Source organism: Alligator mississippiensis, chromosome 1 (genome assembly GCF_030867095.1).
Source record: "Alligator mississippiensis isolate rAllMis1 chromosome 1, rAllMis1, whole genome shotgun sequence".
Classification (NCBI taxonomy): Eukaryota; Metazoa; Chordata; order Crocodylia; family Alligatoridae; genus Alligator; species Alligator mississippiensis.
The window spans coordinates 112,964,742-112,984,602 of NC_081824.1; the positions used below are offsets into that span (position 1 = coordinate 112,964,742).

The following is a 19,861-nucleotide window of genomic DNA, read 5'->3' on the forward strand; positions in this document are numbered from 1 at the left end:
GGTGCTACACAGCCGGGGCAGAGCACTGGACAGAGCAGTGAGTGGCTCATCTGCGGGGGTGGCTCCCGCCGCTGCATGCACCCTAGGATGGCATGGGGGGGATGTGTATCCCCTAATCTGCACACAGGGTGAGGGAAGCTGCTGGGGCTGGGGGAGGCACCGGGCTCTTCCCAGTGCGGGGATGGGCCGGGGCTGTACTTGAGACAGGCAGTGCTGGGAGAGGGGCTACGGGGCCCCAGGGTCTTAACTACAAGATCATTCTTCCTTGTATGTGAAGGTTAGGGACAGTCAAAACCTAGAGTCCTAGAAAACAAGAAAAAGGTAATCAGCAGCTGCTCAGAACTTAAAAACGCAGGTCATAATCTAATTTGATCAGTTACTGAAAAGATCATAGGGCATGGTGATAAGGAAACTCAGCTAATTGATGACAGAGGGATTTTGGTAGTGAGGTAACGCCTAAATAAAAGTAGAAAATCTTCACCAACCTGCTTTTCTTTTGAACAGTTTCAAGGGCATCTATAAATTAAGGTTGTTATCCTGAATCATATTCTTTTTCTATAGACTCACATTACTTCATAGAGTAATCTGAGTATACCTGGGGTTAAAATAAGAAAACAGTATAACCTCATAAATCTGGATCTCCAAAATTTGGAATTCTCAAAAATCTGGCACTGCTTCAGGACAGGCCGCCGCTCTCACCCACCCCCCAGATGCGGAGGGGGAAGCTTGCACATGGCGGCTGCTACTGCCATCCACCACCCCGTGATGCCATTCGCATGCGGCTACTGCTCCAGGACCGGCAGCCACTTCCCTCCTCCCTTCCTTTCACCCACCCCCAGCCCCCCTGCTCTGCGACCGGCCGCTCAGGTTTAAAAAATTCAGCATTTTCAAATATCTGGTGGGCACACCGGATTTATGAGGTTATACTGTAATGAAACAGTTCACCAGGTCCTAAATATTGTGAAGTTAAATAATTTAAGCTATTTTTCCTGGTCCTGAAATTATAATATTGGTTGATTTTGCACTAGATTAAAAACATGAGTTGTTGAAGGAATAATTTTGCAAAGGAGTATGACTGACATACCTGCAATTGACACATTGTGTCTTATGTATATTTTATTGACTCATGCTTTTGTGGCCATTTTGTAGGCTATAAAGAAGAAGAATTTAACTGGTCCTCATATCTAAAAACATGTAAGGCTCAAGCTGCCCCTAAATCTTTGTTTGAAAATCAGAACACAGTAAGTATTCCTAATTTTCTGTTAGCAGGTTCTTCTTTTTATTTCAGTGACAGTAGATTTCAGAAAGCTTTTAGACAGTTTCCTCTTAATATTTAATTAATGTAATATTAATCTTCATTAAAATAAACCTCTAAAATCCACATGAAATAATCGGCATATTCCTCTGATATATCATAGTCAAAAACCATATTAAAAGAACATTGAGATTCTGAGATTATGCCTTTATTTTTTTATGATTGTATGAAGTGACCTATACCTAATACTCTAGGACTGGAAACAGTCTGTCAGAGAGAGATTCGACTGAGGCAGAGTCAAAACCAAAGTGAACACATTTTGCAACATGCTCAGAGTTTTTTAGTTTATAACTCGTGATTTTAAGAGTTTGCATCTGTGTTTGATCATCTTTCATGTCAGCAAATTAGGCTGTTGCCACACTTTTGGGGCAGTTAATTGGTATATCTTGAAATGACATGAATGTATTGATTGTGGATGCCATGGAGATTTCTGGATGTGCGCCATATTATTTATCTTTAATTAAATCTCTCTCTTTGAGTAGACAGTGATTCCATCGGGATTTCGAGTGGGAATGAAGCTTGAAGCAGTAGACAAAAAGAATCCTACATACATCTGTGTTGCTACGGTAACAGACATGGTGGACAATCGTTTTTTGGTTCATTTTGACAACTGGGATGAGAGTTATGACTACTGGTATGTTGCATTGCAGTAAAAGTCATATCAGAAATGTGTTAAATAGTATCTTTCCCTAACATTTTCTATACTTTTGATGTAACTTTGCACAGATTTTATAATCGGAGCAACTAGTTCATTAAAAGTCCATAGTAAACTTAAAGGGCCACGTTTTAATATATAAGTTTGGGTTGCATGTGCACAATTTCTAAAAGATTGTGCAAAACAGGTACTTAGTTACATGTGACACTAATTCTGGCAGACTATGCAATAATTTCTCACTTTAATTTTGCAGGACTTATTCTGATTGCTGTCTCTAGTGAGAAATATTCACCTCAGCATAGTGATTTTTTCATTGAGGGCAGGATTGTCTCTTAACCAGTTACAGCATGGTTCCATGATGCTGTGCAGAAAGAACTTTAGGCCCCTGACGCTCAATACACTTAAGACATTACAAAATATGTGCAATAAATCTGGCTGGTTTTTATGTCTTTAATTGAATGTATGACTGGTGCCCAGCTTAGCAGCTAGGAGCCCTGGTCAGCCAATTGGGGTTCTCTGGGCTAGAAGTTCTGTAAGTTTATCACAACTTGTAGCCAGGGAAGCATATCTTGCACTCCTGTGGCTGGAAATTCTGATCAGCTGATGGGGCTTTCAGCTGCGTGAGTGCATTGTACACTTCCCCAGTTGGCTGCCCAACTTGCTATTTGCCGATGCAGGGGGATCCTTGGGTTGGTCTTCCTCAGTATGGACAAAATGGTGCAAGGGGATCTGATGCGGCTTTGCATCAGATCCCATTGCACCATTACTTTAATGTCTGTTAGGGGCCCAAGTTGTGTTTCCTCAGGCTTTGGCACAGTAAGAAACCATGTTTTCTTGTACCTTGCAAAATTCATTCACTAATTTAGTGACAAATCCACAAAAGTATTTAGGTGCTTGTGGCAGGGCATCTTTGGTGCCTGCCTCTTTAAGGGTCAGAACAGGCAGCAGGGCAGCCTCCAGGTGAATCCCAGTCAGGGGAGTCACATGGCCAGCAGACGGCTGCCTGATTGGGAAGTAGGCACAGCTGCTAGAGATAAAAGCAGGCCCTGAGCAGCAGGGCCAGCAGTTTGCTGCAGGCAGTCAAAGGGGGAACATCACCTGGCTGGAGCTGCTGCTCACATAACATCTTGGAAGTACAGGGCAGTGACAATGGGGATGGCAGGAGATTCTTGGTCCTGGGGCATGACCTAAAACTACATCCTGCTAGAGATGGATGGTGTGGTGGGGCTGCTCGTTGTGGGGTGGTCCTCAGGAAATGCCACATCAGTTGCCCCCCTAGTGAAAGGTGAGTATAGGGTGTCTTATAGCTTCAGTCTCCACAACCTGGTGGGTAACCCAGCAGTAGGGACAGGAAGGAGGCAAGGCATATCTGCGGACAACTGAATCCCATGGGGTGTAAGACCCCGAGGCCCCAGTGAAGGCAGACCAAGTAGTGGCCTCAGCAAGGGGCAAAGCATGGGACACAGTGTAAGGAGAGGTCCGGAGCTATATATAACGCCCTTGGCATCAGGGCATCAGCCGCCCACATTATTACATTTTTTTTTTTTTATATAGATCAAGTCGTGAGAGGCGAGACGGGGCACGGTGCTCTAGACAGATGGACAGGCTGACTCAGTGACCAGCCTTATGATGGCCCCTTGTCACAGTGCTTAACTTGGGTTGATTTCAATAGGAGTTAGGCAGGTTAACAGGAGTAAGTTGCCTAAATATCTTTGTGGAGCTGGAGTGAAGTTTCCTGATGTGTTGCATTTATGCTGTACAGTGATTATGGTATGGAATGTGTTAGGGACATGAAGGATGAGCAGATGTGAAAATGAATTATTCACTGGCTTTGTCAACTCTAACTTTATTACCAGTGCAGCCTACAAAGTTCTTCCATAGTTCAGTTTTTGGTTTACAACATGCAGATTTGTTTTTTCTATACCTACTTCTTCTACAGTAAGCCAGGTAAAGGACATACGCTAATAACAAAATATGCTTAATTGCTTTTTATATGAATCCAAGCTGTAGTAAAATCTGTGTGATAAGCTTGGAGCTCTATCCAGATAAACCTCCATAATGTTAATATTATCTGAAACTGATTAAAGCATTGCATGTCTTGATACATCTAATAATAACTTGCATCCTCAACTTTGAGTTTACACTGTACTCCTAGAATCTATTAGTATTGTGATTTAGGACTGAAATATATTATTTGTAAGGCAGAAAAATAAGGAACTGCTTGTTACCTGAAAATAAAAGGTATACAAGATTCTTTGCATCTGGGCTTGATGAGACATTCATATTCTACAGTGATCAGTTTAGTGTAAGAACCTGTCCAGAGTAGAATGGATCGAACCAATTACAGAACACCCAAGGAGTCCATAATTGTAGACCAGTGGTTCTCAATCTTTTTAGACCCTAGGCATCCCTTGGAAAATACTAGCTCTTAGCTTTCGTTCATTTCTTGGCTATGGAAAAATAATAGAACAAATTTTTTGTTGCAAGCAACTCAGAAAGACTACTGTAGGTCAGAATGCTTGACCATGATGGATTCTTATTTGAAATCCCTTGATTTATCTTGTGAATCATATGTAGGTGTCTGCACATCACACAGTGCTCACGTTGGATAGCACACTGCAGCTTTCTTAAAAGGATCTCACAGCATTCCAGCATGCTGCAATACCTTGGTTAAGAATCAGTGTTGTAGACACCTAGGACAGAGAAACTGTAAAATAATTAAATTGCTGAGATAATGGCAAGCAGGTGTTTCAGCAAACCGTAAGAATTCAGAACACTGAGTCATGGGTCATATTCACAGGTTATATAACTATATGGAATTAGGGCTCAAATAGTAAAAGGACTAATGGTAATTTCTTGGAAATGTTTTGGTACTGAAGAAATAGCAAGTGACTGAAAAAAAACACTTTATTTATTTAGATTGAAATAATAACTAAAATGGCACCTCTCTAAAGCTTGAGATATTCTTTTACGTCATTGATGTCATTGAATCGGTAACACAGTACTTAGAAAAATTCAGTTCACTAGCTGACTAGTTGAGTAGTATGGAAAAATAGTGTCTTAGCACTTTTAAGGCTAATCCTGTAAGATTTTATCAGAATGTGCAGGGAATCTTGTTCCCCTGTAGAAATTTTAATGAAACATTTTCCTGCCTGAATACAAAAGTTTAGGGGTAACGATGCTGGGATATATTTATGGGAAGGAGACCAAAGCCTGACATTTTGTGAAGTATGTAAATGTCTCAGAGAGAGATGATTGGCAAAAATTCCATAAAATAAATATGAAAACCTGCATCAGGTTGCCCTGACTTTTCTGCTACATTTATGGAAGACTGGCCTGGAACTAGGGAGAGAATGGAGAAAAAACAGAAGAAGAGTAACTGTGCCCCCCACCCCCAAACAGCTTAATACTAGCAAAAAAGTAAGTCTGAAAACATCTCCCGCATGGGTGTTTGGTATCTTTGCTCTCGATACCAAGATTGTAAATGCCTTAAAAATAACTCAGGTACATAGATACCATACCATGTAAACTGCTGTGCCCCCTGTTCAACCTATACCTCGAGGTTTTTAGAGTGGAGGCCTTCCACTATAGAGTGAATTTCACCCTCAAAGGCCACATGTACATGAGACACTGACTGCGCAGTAGCCCGAGACTACTGCACCGTAGCATCGCATGGCAGCAGCCTTCGTCGGTGTTATTGCGCAGTATCTCAGGTTACTGTGCAGTCATGTAGTACTTGTATAAACAGTAATGACTATGCGGTCAGCATTTCTTGTAGATGAGGCCAGAAAATTTCTAAATCACTGAAGCTCAGTAAAGAAAAATGAAAAACAGTACCTGCAGTAAATTATTTAAAGTTATCTTTATTGCGCATACAGGGTTTTTTTTTTTTTTTTTTTTTTTCAAACTTCAAAAACACAACCACTTCATGAGCTAAGTGGGTAAAAAGTCCTGAATTTTTGTAAAGTGTAAACATTTCTTTAACTTTCTTGGCTAACTGAAAAATGTTTTAATGTACTTTTACCAAAATGCAACATCAGAAAAAATAAGATCATAGGAAAGTAGGGCTGGAAAGGACCTTACAAGGCCATCTAGTCCAGCCTTCTGCTCAGGGCCCGACCATTCCTAACTAAATCATCCCAGCCAGTCTAACCTGGCTTTGAAAGTTTCCAAGGATGTAGATTCCACAACTTCTCTAGGCAGCCTATTTCAATGCTTGACCTGTATAGTCAGGAAGTTCCTCCTAATCTCCAGTCTAAATTTCTCCTGCTGCAGCTTGAGGCCATTGTTCCTAGTCCTGAACTTTACAGCCACAGAGAGAAGCCACAGAATAATATCCACCACCAAAATTTCATTTTGTGTGCGTATTTTTAAGCTAATATTTTCTGAATAACTGAATATACATTACAGGCAAGATTTTTTGGGGTGATATCTTTTATTGGACCAGCTGCATGGTTGGGATAGATGTAGACAAGATTTCACGTATTCCAGTACCCTTCCACAGGTATCTGGGAGGGAAGCAGGCACAGCAGAGTGAAATAGTAGATGGAGCAAAGGCTTGTAAAACTTCATATGTAAATAAAAACAGGATGTAAGAGAAATTATCAGGTTGTCCATAGACAGGAGACATAGATAGTATTACCCACAAAAAGGTTTGCTTCTCCCATTTTTCCTGGACCATCACAGCTATGTCACTTAAGCACTACTGAAAATACATTAGTAACTTTAAATAAAAGTGTCTCAACTAGATTTAATGGCACTGCTGTAATACATAGTTGCTCCAATAAAAGATATCACCTTAACAAGTTCTTGCCTCTTGCGTTACTATAATACAGTAAGACAGTGATCATACTTTAAATGTGCTATAAATCCCATTGTTCCCTACAAACACCTTTTTGGAGAAGGAAAAGTGAACAAAATTGGCAAATCATCATTTTAATTCAGGAACGTGAAAGTTGCTTTGTATTCTGGAAACTTTCTATGTTTTGTTCTGTGCCTTATCTAGAAATGACAGAAGGCATAGTACTTCTGTGAGAACAGGAGGTGCCAGAGCTAAACGTTAGGATGCCAGAATAAAGCAGGGATATTTTACAATTTTTTTTTTTTTTTTTAACATTTTTCATTGTTTAAAAAGTAGCAAAATAGTTTATGTGACAAAAAATTACAAATAATGTATGTAAAAGTTACACTTAATGCAGGCACATCATCTTTGGGAATAAATATTTTTAAAGTATGTATGAGAATAATAAAGATCAAAGACTGACAATTTTAATGATCTTAGCAGTTATATCACACTTACCTTCCCAAATGATCCCGAAAGCTTTAGACCTCAGGTTTCACAAGCTACATCTTGAGTTTATTGTTAAGCAAGAAATGTTGGCAGAACACCTCTCCATGGATGGAGACCTTGTAGTGGTGGAGAGGCTCATGTGTCCATGTATTACATTCCTGGCAGGATGACCCATGGCGACCGGGTCTGAAGGGAGGTTCCAGACAAACTACAGTCCAACCCCAAGTCATAGTTTCATAGTTGGTAGCGTTGGAAGAGACCTGAAAAGATCATCAAGTCTGACCCCCTGCCATGGCAGGAAAAAGTACTGGGGTCAAATCACCTCAGCAAGGTGTTCATCTAGCCTCCGTTTAAAGACTCCCAGGGTAGGAGCCAGCACCACTTCGCTTGGAAGTTGGTTCCAGATCCTAGCTGCCCTGACAGTGAAATAGCGCCTCCTGATGTCTACTCTGAATCTACCCTCTGCCAGCTTGTGACCGTTATTTCTAGTCACTCCTGGTAGTGCTCAGGGGAACGGGGACTCCCCCAACGCCTGCTGGTCCCCTCTGACTAGTTTGTAACAGGCCACTAGATTCCTGCTCAGCCTTCTCTTGTGGAGGCTGAACAGGTTCAGGTCCCTTAGCCTTTCCTCATACAGCCTGCCCTTCTGCCCCCTGATCTTGCAGGTGGCCCTCCTCTGAACCCTCTTAATGCTGTCCACATCTCCTGAAGTGCGGCACCCAGAACTGGACGCAGTACTCCAACTGCGGCCTGACCAGTGCCATCTGTGGCATATCAGATGGACAAAGATGTCAGGATATCAACAGCTGTAAAGATGGAAGAAGGTTGCAGCAAAATGGAGGTCTACTGTAGTCTTTGGTTCTCTCTTGCCACTGGGCCCAGATCTTCAGCTTGTCAAGATCGTGTGGTTGCTGTTTCAGCAAACTAGCTTCCTCACATTAAACAGAGTCACATGCTGGCTTCTACCACAGGAAACAACACACTGTACCAACCTCCAAAAGCCCTGCATCGATAGACCAGCAGTGATGGAGACAGATCTAGTGAATCTGGCAGTTTTCAGCTGCAAATCTGCACACAGCTGGCAGTATCGTGATGGCTGTTTTGCACCTGGGTTGAGACAGAGGTGCAGTTCAGCAGCTGCTACTATGACTGAGCGATCCTGTTCAGTCTGCTCACCTCAAATGGGAAAGGGGCTAGAAAAGGTGCCCTAAACTTAGGCTGTCTTATCTGCTTCTAGTTGCGTACCTGCATCCAGCATAATCTCTCTCTGCTGCTGAAACCATTATAAGAAGACTGATTTTTGCAACACTGAATGTTCTCTTCCTGATGGATAACCAAGGCAAGTGACCAGAAAAAAAGAACTGCCATTGTCTCCAGGGAACTAGTGAAATACAACATTGACACTGAATCTCTAGACAATACAACCAGAATGAGGGTCAGCATCTCATTGACTATGTTTCTGGTTGAGCCCGTGATGAAATGGGTGTCCTTATCACATAAGCCATGCAAGCAACCAATGACTGTTAGACAGATCACATGTTGTCAGATCCATTATGAATATCTGGCTTGGTCTGAAACACCAAAAACAGCCAATATCAATGCAAAGGACTCTCAACACCAAATCTCTTCAAGATCCAGAGGTCTGTAAGAATCTCCAACAGTGTCTCCATGAAAAGCTCTCTGTCCTGTCCACAAATGAAGGCAACATTGAAGAATTCTGGAAGGGGTTTAAAGCCACCATCCAAATGGCCTGTGCTGGCTGTACCACCTGTTGGCAACAAGACTGGTTTGATGAGAGTGACATTGAGATCTTCGACTGGAAGAGAAGGACTCATTCTCCTTGGCAAGATGTCACTTCATCTCAGCAGAAGAAAGAGATGTATCGGCTCCTCAGTGTCGAAGCTCAAAGGAGGACCTGGGAAATCGAAGATCAGCGGTGGCAAGATAAAGCCAAATGATATCCAGCTCTGTGCTTACAAACGTGACACACACAGTTTTTTCCAGACAACAAAAGCCATCTACAGCTCAATTTCCCACAGCTCGACTTTCCTGCTGTTATTGGATGGCCTAACATTCCTCAGAGACAATGATAGTTTCATAGTTTCATAGTGCTTAGGGTCAGAAGGGACCTAAACAGATCATCAGGTCCAACCCGCTGCCCTGGGCAGGAGTGGATGCTGGGGTCATATCACCCCAGCTAAATATCTGTCCAGCCTCCTCTTGAAGACCCCCAAGGTAGGAGAGAGTACCATCTGACTTGGGAGCCCATTCCAGAGCCTGGCAGCTCTGACTGTAAAGGAATGTCTCCTGATGTCCAGCCTGATCCTTCTCTCTAACAATTTGTGGCCATCATTCCTAGTAACCCCGGGTGGTGCCCGGGGGAACAGAGCCTCCCCCAATTCCCACTGGTCCCCTCTGGTGAGTTTGTAAACGGCCACCAGATCCCCTCTCAGCCTTCTCTTGTGGAGACTGAATAGGTTCAGTCCCTTTAGCTTCTCCTCATAGGGGCTGCCCCTTGACCATACAAGTGGCCCTCCTCTGGACCCTCCTAATGCTAGCCACATCCCTTTTGAAGTGTGGCACCCAGAACTGGTTGCAGTACTCCATCTGCAGCCTGACCAATGCTGCATATAGGGGGAGGATCACTTCCCTGGACCTACTTGCGATGCATCTGTAGATGCACGACAAGGTGCGGTTAGCCTTGTCGTGCATCTACATCTTGCGCAGTGGCGGCTCATGTTCATCCTGGAGTCAACAATGACTCCAAGATCCCTTTCAGCCACTGTGTTGACAAGAAGGGTGTTCCCCAGCTTATAGGTGTGTTGCAGGTTCCTTCTCCCTAGGTGCAGCACCTTGCACTTGTCTGCATTGAACTCCATCCTATTCTCATCCGCCCACCTCTGCAACCAACATGATTGACCAACGCTAGATGGAAAGAACACTTCAAAGCATTCCTGACCTGTGAATCCACTGCGATGGATGCCACCATTGAGTCTGTCCCCCAACACCCCTCCTATTCTAGAAGAATTCTAGTACCATTGAGGAAACCAAGAACAACAGGCCTACTGTACTGGATGGCATACTTCCTTACACACTGCTGCCATGGCGCAGCCCCAGTAGGTGAGCCCGGAGCCGGCACGGGGCCCAGGCTGGCAGCGGGGATGGGACGGGTTACAAGCTGGTGCTGAGCGCAAGAAATGCGGCCCCTTGCCTGCCCTGTGCCTGGCACCCTATGCTGCAGTTGCTTGCCGCGTGGGGCTGCCTGTGTCTGCTTAGGACAGCCCTGCACAGGCTGCGAGTGGCTGCAGTAGGGAGTGCAGGCCACAGGGCAGGTGAGGGGCTGCTTTTGCCCACACTCCATACCAGCTCCTTCCCTGCTGGCGAGCAGGGGGTTGGGGCTGTGCGCTGCCCCCCGCCTGTACCGTGGGGTTGGGGGGGCACTGGGAGTGAGCGGGCGTGGGAGCACAGGGCCTGCACTAGTGTCCGAGGGCCCGTGTCAGCAGGGCCCAGAGCAGGGCAGCAGGGGTACAGGGTCCTGGGTGTGGCAGGGGCTCTATGGAGTCGGGCCAGCTCTCCCCCCTCCCTGCTGGTGCAGCCCAGCCTGGCTCCACAGACCCCTACCAGCCTGCACCCTGCTCTGGGCCCCACCGGTGCTGGCCCTGGGACATTGGTCCCAAGACATTGGGACATTGGTCCCAAGATGGTAACCAGAGGTTGGGGTACCTGCCAAGGGGCAGGGCTACCCGTGCGGCCCTCAACAGCTCGCCAAAACTGGGTAAGCGGCCCTCCACCCGTAATAATTGCCCACCCCTGTATTAGGTCCTAGTTCAGGAGTAGCCAACTTGCAGCATGAATGTCACAAGCGGCAGAGTTAGTTTCTGAGTGTGGCACACAATAGATCAGGGAGGGGACAGACTGCATAGCAGCAGATAGGGCAGGAAGCAGAAAGCAGAGCAGGAGATCTGACAGAGCTTGTAGAATAAGAAGCAAAATGAAGAGCAACAAATTGAACAGAAGAAGAGGCTCAGAGTTGCATTTGAGAGGGTACAGGGCTAATTTGTGGCATGTTCCCTGACCTAGAGTATTAACAGTTTTGCACTTCTCTGTTCACAGTTTAATTTTAACATTTAAACACTAGATGGGGCTGTAAGATGGTATCTTCTGAGTATAGCTGAGTTGGCTACTGTACATCAGCATGGTATTCTGCCAAATGAAAGTTGTAGAAACAGCCGTGCTTATAGTGTAATGTTATTTGTTATTATAATATACCAGTGTGTTTATAAAAACGCCATCTGTAATCTATAGTAGAAATTATTTTTGTTGTGATAGCATCTACATATAAAAGGAGTACTTATGTTTAAAATCTCAAATTCAAAATTAAATTTTAATCCAGTGGAGAAATTAGTAGTTAATTTAGTATGAGCAGAATTAATGTAACACATTTAGTGTTTTGAAAAAAAATGTGTTTGTTATACAATAAGAGTGCTACTCAAAACCACCCAGCAGAGATGCATTTAAATGAATATTTTTCTGAAAGAATTGAATATTCATTTTTTTTAGTAATCATCATTAGCTTCTGTCTTGCTTGACGGTCTGAATTTAATTAGTGAGCTATGGATACGCAACAGAGAGATTCAACAAGCCCAAAAAATTTGAAGGGCAACTGAAAATGAGCAGTAGAAGGAAAAATAATACTTCTTTCAAAGTGCTGTCTGTAGTCTCCCACTTGTGGAAATGCATATACCTTTGTGCCAGGAGCTTGGAGCCACTTGTCACTTAAGGGAAAATCTGTTCCCTCATGTATGAAAACTTCTAAAGGGCACTTATAAAGGGTTTTATAATCCTATGCACCCTTACCTCTTCTTTACTGTGATAAATGGCACAATGTTCTTTATCCTTCAGTTGCTATGTCTTTGTTCTGCTCAGACATATTATAAAATTGGTGGTTAGTTCTTTTAATAAAAATAAAAGTTATGGCTTGTTCTGTATTTTTGTGGTTCTTTTATAGGTACAGCCAACTTCCATGTTGGCTCCATGACTCAGCATGGTTAACAGCAATGGGGGCCAGCCTTTTTGTCAGTCATGTTACAAATTAGCCCCTTATCCTCCTTGAGTGCCATTCTGATCCCCTTCCTCTACCCTGTCTGCTGCTCTACTTTCTGCTTCCTGCCGTGTGTGCTGTATGTTAGTGGTTCCCAACCTTTTTAGACCACAGACCAGCAAACCATGGATTGGAAGTGACCGCAGACCAGAAGTGACCGTGGACCGGGAAACTGCAGAGCAGCATACTGCAGACTGGAAGTGACCAGCATACTGCAGACCAGCAGCCAACCCTTTTTTAGGGTTTATACTCAGTCTAAAAAAGGGTTGGCTGCTGGTCTACAGTATGCCGGTCACTTCCAGACTTCCAGGCCGGTAGCCAGCCCTCCTGCAGACTGGCAGACAACCCCTTGAGGCCCAGGCATTGGGAACCTCTACCTTATGTGATCTGCTTTGTGCTTCCTCCTATATCTGCTGCTGTGCTGCCTGGCCCTGCCCTGATCTGCCATGTGCCACACACACAGGCTGCACCTGTCACTTGTGGCACGTGTACTGCAGGCTGGCCATCCCTGCTTACTAGTGTGGATAGCCAGATGTCTTTTGGTTATGAACACTGCATGCAGCTGCTAAGAAAAGCATAGACTTGTAAGGGTGTGACTTGTGTGATTTTGATAATTTTGCTCTGAACATTAGTGGCATTTATATACATGCTCTGGGAGGTGGGGGGGGCACTTTAGTTAGAGTTTAATTGAGTCTGCTCCAATCCAACACACTGCAATTACAGCTCGTTGGAGCAGCCTCACTGCTTATGTATAGGTGCCGTAGTCAGGTGTGCCTATACCATTAGTGCAGCACTTTGCACAGATCCCCCTGCTTGCCAAGTTGCATTTCAAAGGAGAGTAGGTTTGCAAAACCAGCAAGCTCTAACTCCAGTTACAGATTAGTAATAATTTCTTTTGTATTTGTATGAAGTACAGTATTCTAAAGTTGATGCAAATAAGGTCCAAAGACATTAAGTGATTGACCTGAGAGATGAAGTAAATCAGTGACAAAGCCAGGAATAGAATGTAATATTCTTAACTCCAAATCTTGCAATTAGTCTGCTAGTCAACAGCTTTTCCTGTCCAAGAGATATGAAAGAGCATTGTATATTCTGCAAAAAATAAGGCTCAGTAATTTTACTTGGCTATCCTTTGCATTTGTCTGTATTTCTGACTTGTAAAATGATTATAGGATGCTTTGAAGCTGTGGTGATAGGTGCTGTAAAATTTGACCTTATATCTTGGTTTCATAGATGCAGTGCATTAAGGGACAATTTTTCACATGATGTATTGTGGTCTCAGGAACTTCCTTGAGGCTACTGGAAATGTCCTGGGTGTTTTTATTTCATCAGCCAAAACATTATGTTCAGTTCTGTTCCATGGGAACTATTTTACCTCCCTCATCACTGTAGTGTCTTCTGGTAGTGCACTGAGCAGTCTGCTGAACATCTGTCCCATGTTTGTTTTCTAATCCTCCCTAAGGGAGCTGGGGGGCTGTGAGCAGTTGAGTTGTTTTGTTTGGGAATTTTTTTAGAACATATTATTATATGCCTGCATTGGAGCTGGGACTGTACTGCTTCCATGGCATTTCCAGGGAATTCCAGGGCCCATCTGCTCCTCCTCTGCACATGCCCATCCTGGAAATAAGGCTGTGAGGTACCTTAGTGGTGCTCTCCTAGTTGCCCCTCTTAAGCAGGCTGGAGATGATATCATGAGGGTGACACTGAGGTGCATCCTCAGGATGGCTTCCCCACATTGTTTCTGGGATTGATGCAGCTGGAGCAGAGTTGGAAGAGTTGGCATGGTGTGCTTTTGGGGGAAGTGCTCTGTGGGAGTGTCAGGACAGAGATGTAGATTTACCCTTTGAGCAAAGTTTTTTATTTTTTTTGTAGTCCCCTTTCCCACCTGCATGACATGGTGATGAAATGACTTAGGAGGCTGAGTCCTATCTTCAAAAGTGACCTTGGCAGCAAATTTCGGACAGCAGCAGCCTCAGACACCCCACACTGCTCTGTGTGTGTTACCTCTCAGACCAGAGCAGCAGAGTTGTGTGTGTGTGGCACAGTGGTGGGCTAATTAGCACTGCAGACTAAGTGTCAATTAATTTACCCCATGCACCATATAGACATAGTAACTCTGCTTCCAGTTGGGAAGTTGCCAAAGCAAAGCATCCCAGAGAATTTTGAGGGTGCCTTTGTCAGGCACAGGAAGCTTTCTATCTAGAAATGTCCTAGGATCCTTTTGAAGATGGGACATAGACTTTCATATGCAAATAATCCAGGAGCAATTTACTCTAGAGGAAACTCTCCCAGGCACACATCTACACATGTGGGGATGTGGGACCAGATTTGCTACTCCTAGCAACAGACTGCTCCCACTCCCTGCACTAGGCCCCTGCAGCAGCTAGGGGGAGTTCTAGGCTCCCCCTGTGTGTTAGCCCAGGGGCTGGCAGGGAGCACGGGGCTAGGAGATAGCTGTATCCTAGTGGGGGCTGGGACATTGCTCCATGCCCCCAGGAGCTCCCTGCTGCTGGGGCAGGCTCTGCTCCCAGCTCCCGCTCCGTGATCGCAGGGCCTGGGCTAGGAGATTCTTCTCTCCCAGTGCTAGCTTCGCAGTCGCAGGGCTGGCTCTGTGAGATCCTTAGGATACATGTGCCCATTATTATTAATGAATAAAGTGATATATGAATGCATAATACACTGGCACTTTGCAGACTTGCTGGCCAAATGAATCTTGAGGAAAATGAATAGAAGTAATCATATAGACCCTGATCTTATATTCAGATTGGTGTAGATGAATATGTACTGTGCGTATGTTGTATATTGTAATAGTGTCATATTGTTATCGCAGCCATGATAGCCCAGGAAATTTGAAAGAAGCAGAATGCATTTGATAGTATCCTTTATTGGACTAATTATATAATTGGGAGAGATGTTTGGCAAGTTTTCATGTACAAAATGGCCTCCCTCATGTTTTGTTATTTCATTGCACCCTGAGTGAAAATGACAACTGGGAGTTTTTTTAAAGTTTGGCTGGCTGTAAAGAAGTGACATTTTAGCTAGTCTAGCTAATCTACATCTGTCCTTGAGTTATGGTAAACATTTTCTTCTTTGTGCTGTTGGATCAAAGACTTGAGCGCTGCTTTTTTAAAGCCTCTGACTCTCTTTCCTCTCCTGTTCCTCCTCCTCCCCATCATCATCATCAAATCCTCCTGCCAAGGGGGGATTTGATAACAGCCTTCAAATACCTGAAGTGTAATTAGAAAAAGGATGGAGATAAACTATCCTCTGTGGCCACAGGGGTCAGGGCTAGGAGTAATGGACTCAAACTTCAGGTGAGGAGATTTAGGTGGAGATTAAGACAAACTTTCTGACTTTGAGGGTGATCATGCGTGGGAACAGGCTACCTAGAGAATCTCCATTTCTGGCAAGTTTCAGAAGCAAGTTAGATAGACACTTGATTGGAATGATTTAGTCAGGAATTATCCTGCCTTGTAAGGAACGATCCAGCTTTTTTGCACTGTTAATGGCTGGAGCATCATATTTAACATAAACTGTTGTCTCCTCTAATATATAAGATGCTTTTGATTCAGTGTGGTTGAGGCAGCATGTAGAGAGTATTATAGGATGGTGCCTCCTCTTATGATTCAGAAGGTTTTTCTACTACTTGTCAAGGCAGTTAGCAGTTTAGAAGGTTTTCTGAATTCATGGTTAGTTTTGGAGGCCCACGTATAGTTTGATGCCAGAAGTGCTGTTTTTCTTCTGAACTCAAGATAGCAGTTGCATCTATGTTTCTTTTATTTGTACTGTGCTTACATGCATTTTGGGTTATGGTAATGTATTATGTGTAGCTTCACTTGAAACGCTCATAAACTAGTGTGAATATTGCTCTATAGGACAGTTAGAACATATTGCAGCAGAGCCCTTAAGTATTGCTTGCACTTCCTTTCTGCCTTCATGTAAAAAGTTGATAAAATGTAAGATGTGGGCTTAGAAGTCCTGGATTTGAATGTTTGGGTGGAGGTCTAATGGAAGATCTTCTTAGGGGAGGTATTTTGACTGATATTTTGCTTTTCTTCTTGGTCCAATAGACTTGGGTTATTGACCTTTTATGTATGTTGCAAAAACTTTATGGCTTTTCAGATGACAGTCAGATTGGATTAAATATATTGCCATGTTTTTGTTATGTTTACAGTTAATGTTGTGAGTTGAAAAGTTTGGAACTTTTTTGCCATTTCTTAAATGATTTTGTATTTTTATATAAAAAAGTGAGATAACAATGAATGTATTTTCATTAATTTTTACTTTCCAGGTGTGAGGCAGCCAGTCCACATATTCATCCTGTTGGATGGTGTAAAGAACATAAAAGAACTCTAATCACCCCTCCAGGTTTGTAACAGACTACAGATCTGAAAGAAATGAAGAAATTTTAGTTAGCCTCAGCATTGGCTAAAACTCATGACGAGCTTTATAATAGCTCCACTGAAATTTTTGTCCTGTAGCTAAGGATTGATATTAGGTGGGGGCTGTAGTGCTTTTCTCATGAGTACTTCATATATTAATATTAGTGATCATGTACACAAATTACTTACCTCTTTGGCTAGTATATATGCTATATTAAAGAGACCACCATCCATATAAAGTATCCTGCAGGAATAGGGTGGTAGTTCAAAAGGGAAGTGGAATGGGACAAGGCAACTGTGTTCCTCTGTATTTTTCCCCTCTGTAGTTCTACTGTGCTGTGTGTTTCTTTAGGTTTTTTTGTTTTGCTTTGTTTTTGGTGTGATAGGTGGAATTTGTTCACATGCTTCTGAGTCTTACACTTAGCAAGTGTTGACAGCATAACCATCAGGTGTCCAGAAATGTTGGGTAAGAAAAGTGTCTGCAAAAGAACCAGATTTGGAAATAAATGCATCAATGAATAGATGGCCTGGGTTGACAAGGGAACAACATTTTAAGGGCCCTTAGAAAGAAGGAAATCAAGATGAGAAGCTAAGAGCATGCAAAAAAGAGAGCGAGAGAAAGAGAACGCACATACTGGAATACTGTATTTTGGAGTCCCTTGTCAGCTAGAGAATATTCTAGAAGTTGGTGGTGGTGAAAGCAGTGCAGTCTAACTTCAGTGCAGCAGGCTGTATAACTTATTTATTTTCCAAATATATCACATTTTTCTCTCATACCACACTCCCCAAATAAGATACACTTCTTGTTTTTGTATGGCAGAATTCACTACAGATTTTCTAGAGTCATGGCCAATATAGAGTAAGTCCTTTTGGGAACATAGGTTTATCCAGGAAGTGTGGCATTCCAGGAGATGGCATAGATGAGGCAGCAGGAACTTTCTTGTGTGGCAGGACAATGGCAAGCCTGGGCCTCAGACCCTTGCGAGGATAGTAATACCATTATTACTTCTTTACTGTAAATAGTTGTGTATATAAGTTCCTATAAATAATAAAGTGTTGCCTCCATATCACAAATCTCATTAATAGACTACAGACTGCATGCAGTAGCTTGCTCACCCTCAGCCAGCTTTTCAGTTTAAAGCTGCTGCCTCACCAGGCGCTGTGAGAGGGACTCTGTCACTGCTGCCCCAGGGAGAAGTAGCAGCCATTTTGGCACAGGGCCACTTGCTTCTTTTTTCCCTGCTTCTGTTCCTGTGAAGAAAAAGAATCAGCTTCCCTGCTTAAGACATACACACCTATTTTGGAAAGTTGGTTCTCGGGGAAAATTGCATGTAGTATGTGAGTAAATATGGTACATTGGATATTCATAGAATACTTACTATGGAACCAGGGATAAAGCAGTGTGTTAACAGTAGTGTTTATGTCATACGTTGCTAGCCAATATAACTTCCATAGCATAACCTGGAGCTCTCTTGTGACTGGATATTGCTGCTTTCAGGATCAGAGTTTACAAAATCTTGTTATTTGATATAGCTGCCCCCAGAGCTGACGTGGAGACTAAACTTTGTAGCAAAGCAACTCTTTAAGTGCGTTTCCTTTGTTTATTTTTATTGTTATTATGGTAGAATTGTAGCTACCATGTTTTGTTGCATAGAGCATGCCCCAGAATATAATACATGCTTTATTTTTGAAAGGCAGAATGAAAAGAAAAAGATTTTTCCAGAGTTATGACTACCTAAAGCAGTTTCATAGCCTAATTTTGAGCTGACTTACCCCCCCCCCCTTTCCTGCTTAATTAAAGATCACATCCTACCTGCTGCTGAAGACTGGTCTCTGTAGATTTTGAAAAGAGCCAAGGGCCATGTCCAGATGAGCGCAGATATTTGTTTCCCTGGAGACTAGTAGCAGCAGCACACCTTGTATTCTTGCTACTTGTCCCCGGGCAACACCCATACCATGCATACTCTGACATGTGGCAGGTTACCATGTGTGGGGTGGGGGGGCTTGGGCCAGCAACTGCGTTGGCTTCAGAAGCCTTCCCTGGGGTCTTGGGGGCCTCGGGGAGTTGCAGCCATGGCACTCCTGCAGCTAGGAGCCTGGCCGGCAGCTGGAGCATGGCTCCATGTGGCCAGGCTCCGGTTTTGGGCAGTGCAGACTGCCGCCACATGCACTGTCCCACTTTTTTTAGCATAGTTTTTTTTTGAGCCACAACCCCCCCCCCCCCCCCCCCAAAATGTCTCCCTGTACTGCATGGTAGCAGTGCAGGGAATGCCTGCATGTGCGGTGTGTGCCACTGCTGATGGATCTGCATTGCCACAGACTACACTGAAGTGCTTGTCTGGATGTGGCCAAAGAGTTTCCAGGGTTGTGAAATAGGCCGCATACAGACATTCAGTTTCTTGTGGAGAGTTGCTGCTCTCCCAGGAAAAATCACAAGTGTACAGATGTTCAGGCTTTTCTCCCTTGCCAAAAATGGCCATTCCATGAGAAAAATAACTTGGGAGCAACTGGGGTTTACTCACTCAAAGGAGAGTTTCTCCTGGAAAAGTGAATGTCCATATACGCCATGGCTCGTCTCAGAAAAGAACATAGTTGTGTAGTGTTCCTTCCTCCCTCCCAGTGAGACAGTGTTTCTCTCATTGGACTCTGATGCTTCAGCAGAGAGCAGAACACACCCCTTTACAATCCCCACATTGTACTGCAAGGAAACACAGGCTGAACATGGGTACTTTGGGTCAGCCAGTGAGAGCTGCCCTATGCACTGCTGCCACCGGTTGCCAGGCAGACTAAGGAAGCCTGCAAAGCATAATGAGATGCCCCCACCCCACCGCAGATGTACAGTGTCAGCACTGAAAGCTCTTCACTCTTCAGAGCCTCAGCATTAAAATGTCTGCAGACATGGCTCTGGGTAAGTTTCTCTACCAGGAGAGCAAACCTGGAAGAGTTCTCACAGCTCATTTGAATATGTGTACACAGCCATAGGAGGGGAGAGACTAGGAACAGCTAGCAGACAGCAAAATAACCAAGAGAAAGTTTAGCTTCATTAGTGAAACATCAAGACTGTTTGAAAAGAGAGACAATCCTTAACAAAAACATGGCTTGAAGAACAATGAGCCAT

At 43.7% G+C, this 19,861-nt stretch overlaps 1 protein-coding gene across 3 annotated transcripts in view; it reads left to right on the plus strand.

Moving 5' to 3' along the window:
• L3MBTL3 (L3MBTL histone methyl-lysine binding protein 3) overlaps positions 1 to 19,861 on the plus strand; it is a 164,790-nt gene that overhangs the window by 66,229 nt on the left and 78,700 nt on the right. For all 3 annotated transcript variants that reach the window (XM_059712941.1, XM_014611069.3, XM_014611070.3), the window contains exons 10-12: positions 1,150 to 1,241; positions 1,798 to 1,949; positions 16,653 to 16,729. In XM_059712941.1, coding sequence (XP_059568924.1) covers positions 1,150 to 1,241; positions 1,798 to 1,949; positions 16,653 to 16,729 — 321 coding nt within the window. The remainder of the gene's footprint in view (positions 1 to 1,149; positions 1,242 to 1,797; positions 1,950 to 16,652; positions 16,730 to 19,861) is intronic.